Source organism: Microcebus murinus, chromosome 16 (assembly GCF_040939455.1).
Source record: "Microcebus murinus isolate Inina chromosome 16, M.murinus_Inina_mat1.0, whole genome shotgun sequence".
Classification (NCBI taxonomy): Eukaryota; Metazoa; Chordata; class Mammalia; order Primates; family Cheirogaleidae; genus Microcebus; species Microcebus murinus.
In genome coordinates this window covers 18,242,124-18,254,417 of record NC_134119.1, presented here as the reverse complement: position 1 = coordinate 18,254,417, position 12,294 = coordinate 18,242,124, and the positions used below count along the sequence as shown (strand labels likewise).

The 12,294-nt window shown below is 37.5% G+C and overlaps 1 protein-coding gene across 4 annotated transcripts in view; it reads right to left on the bottom strand.

The window, feature by feature from the left end:
• The window catches only part of TASP1 (taspase 1), a 311,116-nt gene that overhangs the window by 116,961 nt on the left and 181,861 nt on the right, over nt 1–12,294 (bottom strand). For all 4 annotated transcript variants that reach the window (XR_001158012.3, XM_076010922.1, XM_012780832.3 and 1 more), the window contains exon 12: nt 11,045–11,155. Coding sequence is in view for 3 of the 4 variants with exons in the window: in XM_076010922.1 (XP_075867037.1) it covers nt 11,045–11,155 (111 nt within the window). In the remaining variant the exon portion in view is untranslated. The remainder of the gene's footprint in view (nt 1–11,044; nt 11,156–12,294) is intronic.

Genomic DNA, 12,294 nt, shown 5'->3' with positions numbered 1-12,294 from the left:
AGAATTCTATAATGTGTTTCCTGATTTTGAGGACTTAATCTGAAATTGTCCCATATACTGAAAATTGAAATTTATAGTAACAGTATTAAAAAATGATTCTAATAATATAACACACCTGGGAAATGCTACTTTATAGTACTGAGATTTTTCCATGTGTAATTTTTACACATAGGGGACCATGAACACAGGCAACATGCAAGGTAAATGAATGGCCTGGAGTAACACATCTGAATGCTGACTATAATAGTCTTTGGTGTGGTCAAGCACAAACTTATTTCCACTTAGAGAAGCTCCTAACCTTTCATTAATGATCATTTTCCTTTCGTAGCAGCCAGTAACTATTTACAGCTTCAACCAGGGGTTCTGGGAAACTTCTAGAAATTCTTAGACCTTGAAAAGATCGCCATCAGAAAACATTAAGAACCCACTAAAATAAGCTCCTGAGTAGGTTTAACATGTGAAAAATGGACACAGGGATTTGGCAGGATTCTTTTCCACCAAGTGACTTCTCAACACATCATGTCATACAAGCATTATGTGATAGAAGGTCTACACTACTGATTGTCTTCAGAGCCAGAGAATAGGTTAGGTAAAAAGGAGCTACATATGTGCTCCTCAATAATGATGGGTTAATGGCATTACAGGGACACTCAGGATGGACTTGTACATAATCTCAGAGGCTGGCCTTTCCAGAAAGTTATATTTAATGCTTTGGAACAAGTGAATTCACTGGGTATGATGCCCAAGAGTGGTTCTACTTCACTATCCATAGCACTCCACTATAGGAGGCAGCCCTTAGCCCCAGTGCAAGACTTTGCCCCTTACTGGCATTTAAATCACCACCTTCTCCAGTTAATATTAGCGATACAAGATACCCCTTACGTGATGCTTCCCCTAGGACACTTTTTTCTCTCTCAATATCATCCACATGTCATCCTGTTTAAATTATGCCAAACAAAACAAAGTTTCCTTACCAGGTTGCAAGTAGTTTTTTTAATCCACATGGATTCTTTTTTTCTGACCAGAAAGAAGCCTTCGGCTACCCCCACCCCCTTAAAAAAATATATTGTCCTCCAATTCTTGTTAACAACCCCCAGCTGCACTGGCTCCCGCACTCATTTAAAACCTCTCCACTTGGCTTCATATCCCAGACTTTCTAGCTAGGAAAACAGAACTCCAAAATCAGAACCGTCTTGGACAGGGCAGTTGCCAAGTTAGCTGCCACTCCTTAGCCTTAAGTTGAATGGCATACCCTAGTACATTTTGCACAGTGTTTAAATTACTTATTGAATAAGGAGAAATTCATTTTTAAAATGGGAAGAATGAGGAACTGTAAATAGAATAGCCTCCTCTTATCTCTGTAGATCCCTCCTCCCAGGTTGTTAACCCAATAGGGGGTTCTTTTAAAAAAAAATGCACACACATACACATACACATACACATACACACACACACACACACACACACACGGTTGCTTTACTGTCCTGACACGGAATGCTTAAGATTCATATAATGCTTGTCTCATTATGGCCATGAAATAACTTTGAGTTGGCGTGCTTCCCTGAAAAACTTTCAGCACTGAACTGTCTTGGGAACAATGTGGACAGAGTTCTATAGAATCCCAGTTATGCTAAGCCAAGAACATAATCATTCCCTCTTTCCAAGACTCACTCAGATTTGTTCAAGGCTAAAGAAGGATGCTGACTGAAAAGAGAAGGATGTGGGTCAAATTGTAATACAAGCCCTGAAGGACATTTCAATTCTCTTCCTGTTTTATTCTTTTATTGTATTAGAAACTGCCAGAAATAGGGGGCTACTGGCTGGGACTTAGAAGTTCTCTGGTGAACAGAAAACCATTCAGTAAAACAAGTTTTATTGAAACATGATTTTATTCATTCAACAATTTTTTTATAATTTATTTCATGCTAGAGTGATCTCTACTGCCCTTTGACCAGATGGAAATTGACTATAAAATCTGTCAAAGTGTTTTCCTGAGAGTGTTAGAAGAACTACAGTAATAAGAATTACATAATGATTAGAATTCTATTCATAAATCTTTGTATTCTATATTTCAGATGGAAAACTTATGGCCAAAAGAATAACTCTTAGTTATACATACATATGATGGAGAAGAAAATTACAAATAAAATCTATTTCCAATCTTTAAATAGCATATTATTGATATTTAAAGGAATAAAAGTTCTGTTATAAAAAAGTAGATTATAATCAATATCCTTGTCTTGTAAAAATGAAAACTAATTCTAAAAATATTAATCTCAGAGCACTATTTCAACAGATGAATGCTACTCTCGGTCATAAAAAAGTTTACATATCATGGCTTTACAGGGACACTCAGAATGGACTTGTACATATTTACTTTTCATCTAAAGTACCTAATTTTCTTCTATCTGGTCCTTAAATAAGAACTAAAATGCGAGCCTATCTCTTGAGACTACAGTGAGGATGTAACAATTTCAAATCATTGCTTAGGCACTAAAGAAATGAGCTTCTAACCATGACAATGGACCACTGTGTAGAAAAAAGTTTTAATTCAATTTTTAAGATAAAGTTATTAACATCAGACAAATATCCATAAGTACCTCTTTTCCCACTACCAGCCTTAAAGCTAATTTGTGTTCCCTTTGACGGTTATTTTTATGATCATGTGAACACAGCAGAAATGCTTAGTCATAGTGCTCACAGTTGCGTGTGCCATGTAATGGAAATAAGTGATACTGCTGGTGCCCTAAGAATGAAGCTCCTTTGAAGTGCATGTGTTTATATGTGCTCGCCAAATTTTTAATGCCAGTAAAACCCAAAGGCAGTTTCGAATGTTAACTTACAGTAAAATGACCTTTTATCTTTTTAATGTTCCAGGAAGCATCAATTCAATCTAACTTTTTTTTTTTTGTTTTTAAACCACAGCATGTTTTAGTGACAGTGACAAAAAAAGTATTTGATAAAGAACTTTGCCTGTTCTGAAAAGAGGGGAAAACACCACATTTAAGTCCTAATTGGCAACAGTAGAACGGTTTGATTTGATAGAGCTAAAATGATAAACGAGCTCATTATCCTTTTAGGTAATTATGTAAGAAAATGCAAAAATCCTCATGGAATAAATCATATGATATACCATTTATATAAAGTTCAAAATCAAGTAAAACTAAACAATATATGATTTAGGGATACAAAAAAATGTGAAAAAGCTTTAATGAAGAGCAAGGGGTGAACGCAAAGTAGTAAGATCAGAGAGGCCCACATGGGGGCTTCAAAGATATGGGTAATGGGCAATTTCTTAGGCTGGGTGGCAGGTCCACAGGTGTTCATTTTATTATTATCCCTTATAACTTACAAATTTATTACGTCCTTCTTTTAAAAATATATGAAACATTTCATAGTAAAAGATGAAAAAAAAAAACATGGATAAAGGGATAGTTAGACAAATGGAAGCAGTATCATGTACACAGTTAATTATCAACACCATAAGCACATTCCTGGATAGGAAAGAATCTAAAGTTATACTCTGAGTAAGGTGGGGTTAACTTAATGGCAAGGTAACTGTTACCATTTTTGCTCATCAGATAATCAGGCTAGGGATGAACTGGAAAGTATGCTTAGGATGAAGGACTCCAGCACAAGCTTGGCACAAATGCCACTGGCCAAACACACAGCCTTTTTTACCCCTGAGAGCCCACATGCCTCCTATCCTGGATTGCTTAAGATTTTCCTTAAATATATGGTGTCTGTTTCTCACTGATACCCATACTTACTGCTTCCTACTGACCACTCCGAGGCAGGAACCCTGAACTTCAGAGTATCTACCAGACTCTCATGAGCAGTGGGGTGCAAGATACAAAAAAAGAAATGCATCCATATATTGAGATTGGCTGTTTATGCCATGTATTTGCATATATTCTAACTACCTGTATCTAATCAGAAGCTTAATATGGTAAAGAACTTTTTCTTCCACTGGAAGACCTGATGTGCCTTTGTTTACACATTTATTAAACATACTACATACAGCAGCCTAATAAAGCACTTATGTAGAGGCCTGGAAAGCACATGTAATTGTACTTCAGCAGGTAAAAATATATTGGCTTTTTTTCCCCCCTCTAACAGCAAAGAGAAAATTAATTCTTTTCAGCTGTTTCATTCCAGGGACAAGCATTTGCTTTGCGTTAAATCAGGGATTTGTAGGCCGGCCTTTGTCAGCATCTCATGATCTGGGGGTGGGAGGTGGCAGGATGAGTGTTGCAAACATGTTCACATCCAAATTGTCCTTTTACAAGGCTCTTTGCAGAGGCTGTCTTCTGCGATCCATTTAAACTGTCTCCAAATATTCTTGTTCCTGGACACTCATCATTATCCAACATTTCCAACCCATATTATTTGTTTTTTAAGAGCATATGAGGATATTTTATGTGACATTTCATCTTTCTGGAAGAGTGGTCAACTTATTTTAAAATTTCTGCTAGATAATCAATAAGGAAACTCCATCTGGCACTTAGTTAATTCATCCAATTATTGGACACCTATGAAGGTGGAAGCAGATATAACACAGTCCCTGTCCTCAAATAGCTCACAATTCGGTGGTATAATTTTTAGAAGCAGTGGAATTTTCTAATGCCTGGTAAAAAGTGCTGGCTTAGGAGAAGGGGTTGACACTTTATCACCTGAGTAGGATGTATCATGGCAAGGAATACCAACTGCATGGTGCTAACAGAGCACAAAGAAGGAACAAATCACCTGGGGGAAAGGGCTTCCAGAGTATTCTAAGAAGATTCACATTTGATTCAGGTTTTAACACACTGACTACCACACTAGAAAAAAAATTTTTCCTTGGGGCCCCAGTGTTTTATTATGAAAATGGAATAAAAATTTCAAAAACAAAATGATCCTTTCTAATTTAATGAAAAAATTATATTTTATTGTTTTCTGTGCATGAGTTATATGCAACTTGAAAAATAGTTCTCATGGCTCCCAAGGTGAAGAGCTGTGCGAGTTATATATGCTTTCCAAGGCCCTGGTCTCAACACTAGCATGAGTTTAATACAACTCACATGGCAGTTAATGTGTTAAAGAAAGACTGTTATTGGTCCAGGGAATTCCCAGCATAGGCAACAGCATGTACAAGCTATTGGGGAAAAAAACATGTCTCTGGAAGACCATGCAATTTGGAGTGGCCAGGACTTGGGATGCTGGGATTGAAAGAAGGAAAAGAAGGATTAGTCAGGCTCCATGAATATGTACAATTATTATTTGTCAATTGAAAAAATAAAATAAAACTATAAAAAAGGAACTAGTTGGAAATAACACTGAAAGGTCAGATCAGCGAAGGGCATTTACCCATCAAGTTAGGTAGGTTCCACCTATTCTGTAGAAAATTCACCAACAGAAGTCAGGGTGTGTGTGTATGTGTGTGTATGTGTCCTCATTGAAAAATTACAAGTAGAGAGCATGAGAGTAATAGTCAGAGATAAATGTTTTGTTCTTATTTTAGCATACATAGAAAGTTATTCAACATTTAACTTAGACACATAGTAAACTAATTACATATACTTATGTCACTCTTTTATTGACCACTGATCCTGGGATTGGTGTGGCTCTGCAAGTCAGGTTCTCATTCTTACCCTTCTGCTTCACGGCAGTCTTCTTTCCTCCCTGCCTGGTTTGGGGCCCATAGTTAGGTTCTCTGGACAGCTGTAGATGCATTATACAGAGAGAACAGGCATTGGTGGTAGTATGGAGGTGAGAGTAGGGGTACAAATAGAGGAGAGCCTGGAGGTGTGAGGCTAAGGGGACATTCTGAAAAAGAATGATCAGGGACTACAATGTAGGAAGACATTGATCAGATCTGTCCTAAAAGGTCCCAAAAAAGAGAACTAGGATCCACTGATGAAAACTGAAATCTAACAGAGCTGCTACAGAAAAGATGCAACAGAACACCTTGATTTGTCATTGTAGTTTTTAAGACAAACTAGATAGCCATTTGGCAGTGAGAAATTTAAAAGGTTTATTAGTTATCTATTGCTACGTAATAAATTATCCCAAAATGTGGTGGTTTAATACAACAAACATTTACTATCTTGCAGCTTCTGTGGGTCAGAAATTCATGGGTGGCTTCGCTGGGTGGTTCTTTCAAAGGATCTCTCATGAGATTTCAGTCAAGATGTTGCCTAGGACCACTGTCAACTGAAGAAGGTTCACTCAGCTCTCTGAAGCTGTTGATAGGAATCCCCAGTTCCTCAGGAGCTGGCTATTGAAAAGAGGGAGCAGTTTTTGCCTCTCCAGAGTGGGCCTCTATAGTGCTGCTTGAGTGTCCTCACAACATGGCCGTTGGTCTTGCCTAGAGTGAGTGACCAACACAGAGAGTAGGGAGGAAGCCACAATGCCTTTTTTAACCTAGTCTCAGAAGTCATACACTGTCACTTCTGCCATATTCCTATCCATTAGAAGCAAGTCTCTAATGTCTTACCTGCAGTCAAGAGAAGGGGAATTAAGCTCCCTTCTTGAAGGGAGTGGTATCAAACAATTTATGAATAAAGCACCTATAACAAGGTCATATAAGGGGACTCAGGAAGTTCCTTCATACCTGAGATTCTCCAACTCTAGTCATGAATCAGTAAACAAAGGAAAAACTTCAAAAGTATTCTGTACTTGACTCATATTATCCTGAAAGCAGCCCACTGGGGCTCTGGTAATTGATGTATTTGTCAAGAGGAGAGGCTCAGTAATGGTTTCCCAGAAACACCATCAAGTAGCAATGGGATTTAACTGAAACTGCTTTTGTGGTGTAATGGGAACATTATTTATAATTTTGAGAAAAGAAAGTAGACACAGAAAAAGCTACAGTAGGAGACTGTCTTGATTATACTATTCTTGAGACAAAAAAGTGATTGAACAATATACAGCAGGTTTATTTTTAATTTTGGAAATTATTTTGTTTTATTTGGATGTGTAGGAAAGGAGGATTTCTGAGCTTTCCTGGTTACTAAATATTACTGAGCATTAAAGAGCCATGAGTTTATGAAGTTATACTTTCATGACATATAAAAAAGTAATAAATGGGAGGTTATGTCCAAACATGAAGCAAATTAAGTTGTGGCCTGATTTGGAGCAACTGGTGGAGTACAGCACAGGAGAATCCATTTGACGTCGGATATTTGAAACAGTCTCCTTCTACAGGCAGAGGTTGATGACAAACACTTCTCTTCTTTATGAATGGAATCTTCCATTAAATCAGGGATATGTAGTTAGTAATGTTTATATTACAATCTTGATACTGTCAATGCTGGTTATTGTCACTATTTGGAACTAACCTTTAATCAAAGCATAGAGAAAAGCACAGCTATAGGACAGAATGCAAATGCTAACAGCCATAATAGCAATAATGGTATGGTTGATAGGGGTTGAGGTGAGATATGGGAATAAGGAAGGAAGATAAAAGAAGAAAAATGAATGCTATGAGGCCTGAATGTTTGTCCCCTCCAAAACTCATACTGAAACTGAATCTTCAATGTGGCAGTATTGAAAGGTGGGGCCTTAAGAAGTGACTGGGTCAATTAATACATGCATGGATTAATGTTAATCTATTAGTTGATTATGGTAGTGGAGCTATGGTTTTATAAGGAGAGGAAGAGAGGCCTGAGCTAGCACACTCACCCCCCTCACCATGTAATGCTCTGTGCAACCCCTGGGAATCTGCAGAGAGTCTCCACCAGCAAAAAGGCCCTCCCCAGATGTGGCTCCTCAACTGTGGACTTCTCAGCCTCCACCATTGTGAGAAATAAATTCCTTTTCTTTGTAAATCACCCAATTACAGGTATTCTGTTATAAGCAACTAAAAACAGACTAAGTACATTAAATTTCCTCAACTTACACAGGTGAGGGATAATTGATAGAGATTATATAAAGTTGATGAATCAATAGTGCATTAAAATTGCAATAAAATTAAAAACATTATTTCAAGTTAGAGTAGAACTCTAGCAAAAATCAGGAGGGAAGAGGAGTGAAATATTGTGTGAGCTACTTTTTTTATTTTTTCACAGCAAGGAGTCACAAGTTATTGACTAATCAAGAAACAGATGCATGAGCACATTCTACAGAGTGAGGGTGTTTCCCACAAGAATAATCAGAACCAGAGACCAGTGGCTCTAGCAATGGAATATAAGAGGTAACTTTCACATCTTGTTTCCTATCCTTCTGTAACATTTGAATTTGTCATCTTACCATATATTTAACATCCATAACTTTTCAAAAGCTACAAATAAAAAATCCATGTGGTTAGTAGCATTTGTAAGTTGATATTAGCTTATGTTTACCAGGTTTTAGTAGATGAATTTCAAGAATATCAACCCCTCGAATTAACTTTAACAAATAGCAAGATTTCACTAATTTCATAAATTGGCATTTTATACTTAATGCTTCTTCTTGAGATAAAGAGTAGGAATCAGTTTAAAATCACTGCCTTGGTAATAAAAGCTATTTAACATGAGCTTAAATTCTACGGTTTATCCATAAATATGCATTTTTCTATGGCCAAAAATGAAATGACAAGCCGGGCGCGGTGGCTCACGCCTGTAATCCTAGCACTCTGGGAGGCCGAGGCAGGTGGATTGCTCGAGGTCAGGAGTTTGAAACCAGCCTGAGCAAGAGCGAGACTCCGTCTCTACTATAAATAGAAAGAAATTAATTGGCCAACTAATATATATATATAGAAAAAATTAGCCAGGCATGGTGGCACATGCCTGTAGTCCCAGCTACTTGGGAGGCTGAGGCAGTAGGATTGCTTGAGCCCAGGAGTTTGAGGTTGCTGTGAGCTAGGCTGACACCACAGCACTCACTCTAGCCTGGGCAACAAAGTGAGACTCTGTCTCAAAAAAAATGAAAGGACAAACAAAAACACCTTACAATTTTCAGGATTAACTAAAAAGGGCAAGAGTCAAGGCTCAGTAAAATACTGTTGACACTCCATGAAGCAGTTTTAATAACTCCCTCCACCCCCACCCAAATACTAAGGATTATTCTTCTGAGTTTTTATGGAAGGCCAGGTACAGCCTTTGCATATGTTTAAAACCAACTCCCTGCTATCTAACTGTGAAAGAATATTCAAAGGATTCAGCAATGAATAAGATACCAAAGAAGCAAACCACTACTTGTCTTGCTTTAACAAAAGATGGCTATTTAAAAAAAAAAATCTCCATGGAGCAACACAAGTACCAGGAACAGTGGATAGAAAGAGAGAGACTATGGCAAGAAAAACAACAAAGTTGATACTTAGAGTCCAGGTGTTGAAAAGGCCTTTTATATAAAAGTTCAGTTTTTTTAGTTTGAGAAATAAACAAAGAGATTTTATGAAAACATTTTGGGCTTATATTTTTAAAAAAGCACTTTTTATACATATAAAAAAACACTCAGTCTTCTATTTTATAGACTCAGACTCATAGAAAGAACCCCAGAGTATGAAGGGACTTATATCATAGCAATTGACAACAATCATACAATATAGATCAGGCACCATCCACATTTTCTGAAAGGAGTTTATAGGAAGGGTTGAACTATTACAGTCTCTGTGGATGACCTTTAGTACTTATTTTAAAAAAATATATAGAGAAGAATGGATTAAAATACACTGTACAATATAGCAAAGAAACACACAAACTCCTGCCACATGTAACATGGATGAATCTAACTGGCTTAATGTTGGCTAAAGACATGACAAAAATAGTACACATTCTATGACTATTTATATAACAAGTAAAACCAGGCAAAATTAACTATGGTGTTAGAAGTCAGCATACTGGTTAACTTTGGAGGGGGTAAAGACTTGGAAGGGTCACAAAGGGGTCTGGGGGTTGCAGTAAAAAGTTCTACTTTTTTTATCTGGGTCTACATGAAGTGGGTTCACTTTGTGATAATTCATCAAGCAATTGCAGTTATGATTGGCACACTTTTCTGAATATATGTATACTTTAGTTAAAAAGTTGATTTAAAAAAATAACATATAGGGTCCCTGCTACCATATGTTGTCACCTTTATGCAGATTTTTTAAAAGTGTCCCCTTTGGATGGATGAAAAAGAAAAAGGTAACCACATGGGCAGAGGTACCTCACAAATCTGTGCCTTTACAAATGAAAGGTGGGCTGGGTTTCATCCCCACTGCTTGACTAGAAACAAAACCACACATCTGGATGGACATCTGCAAATCTGCAAAAACAGTCATTTGACCCTCCCTCACCACAGCTTTATGAGGAGAGCAGGGATGACGTCCTTCTTTTACAGATGAGGAAGTAGCCCGGAACAGTAAGACCAATGCACGAAGGCATCACAGCTAATAAGCCATGGAGCCAGAACTGACTTCTAGACCAGTAGCTTTTCACATGGTTCTGATTCCTTTTTGGGAAGAGAAATAGGAAGAAACTTCTTTCTGTGTTACTGTGTATATTGTATACAGTATATACACGTCACATCAAATGCCGTGTGCATAAGGCAGGGGATGAACACACAGTCCAATGTTCTTAATGTTGAACTTTAATAAAGGTCTTAGGTCCTAAGCTCAATTGAAAAATATTCTCTTAAGAAACAATGGTGATATAGCACCTCTTGTATTTTCCTGGATAGAGCTGGAACCCATTCTACTAAGTGATGTATCTCAAGAATGGAAAAACAAGCACCACATGTACTTACTAGCAAATTAGTATTAACGGATAAACACTTAAGTAGACATATAGCAATAACATTTATCGGGTGTCGGGCGGGTGGGGGGGGCAGGGGCAATATATGTAACCTTAACATTTGTACTCCCATAATATGCTGAATTAAAAAAATAAAAAAGAAAAATATTCTCTAAGTATGTGCTTCAAAATGAACATTCATCTTTTACATGTTTACCTATGGAAAAATATCAGTAGAATAAAGATGTTCAGATATCAATAGAGCACCCTGGCTCTCCCACAGCTTAAGATTATAGACTTACAGAGACAAATCTTTTCACTTTTTCTTGAAAAAAATGAAGGGAAAGACATAATGTATATGTTCAACTTACCTAGCAGTGTCTGCTTATTTTGGGAGGAGTCAGGCTCTGCAGAACATCTGCACGATCGGAGAACAATCACTCCACCAAGCACGCCATCTTCATTGGCAAGGAAAGGTGAACCTAGGCAGAAAAAACTAGAATTCAGTGAATTCTACTTTTTAAATTTTCACTTGATTTCTAGAACAAAAATGTGGTATGAATAAGATCTTTAAAGATGCCCATTTTCTGACAGTCACCAGTGTTTGTACCTCATACAGACTTCACGACAAAGGCAGGCTTATGCCTGAACGGAGGCCATTTGGCAAAGACAGTGACAGATGCTGCCAAGAAGACATGAGTGGGGCATGGAGTGTGCATTGCTGTATTCACAATGGAACTGGAAACACTACCAGATTAAAGGACCAAAACACAAATACAGGAAAAAATGCTCAACGACTCCCTTTGATCAGCTCTTAGGGATCACTTACCAGGCTCTCCCTGCTGTCAGGGGCACGCCACCAAAAGCTTTGATTTACTACCTTGAATTCAATTTTAAACAATAAGCCACAAACTTTATTACAAACATTTTAAAATGCTCCTGATGGTTTACACAAATAAGGGTGAAACTGTATTTCTATTATGAAAGTCTGATGGTTAGAAAGAATTGGGCCTCTTGAGATCTCACACACTAAGCCATTGTGAGCATTTCAAGAACACTACAATTTAAAACCCCTCATTTTTCTTCCCCAAGGATATCTTCTTCGAACATCTGGCATAGCAAGTGAGCACGTGGAGAACAAATGCAAAATTAACCCAAAAACTATCAAAGAAAGCAGTAAAAATAAAAACCAACTAAATTGGATTGGGGGGAAGGGAGCTTCTGGTTAAATTTAGTAGATTAAATACATGCACTTATCTGCACTCTCTCCCCAAATCCCAGTAAACTGATGGGAAAGGAAGAAAAAAGCTATGATTCACTAAGGACTGAGAAGAAGGCAGACTAGTAAAAATCTGATCTTTCGGAAAATGGTAAGAAGATGTACAAGTAGTTGCTCAGCTACCAGACTCATGAAAGCACCTACAAGAAACCAACCCAGTTTTGCCATAAAACCTCAAAAAGATCAGAAATTGGAGGGTTTGAGTTCCTCTGAAGAAGAGGTATAGGGGAGGAATGAAATAATGACAGTTGGTTTAGAGCATCCAAAAGAATCCTCTAGACCAAGGGCTGTGAAACTATGACCTGTTAAGAATTTGGGGCCTTTTTATTTGGTTTTAGGTTT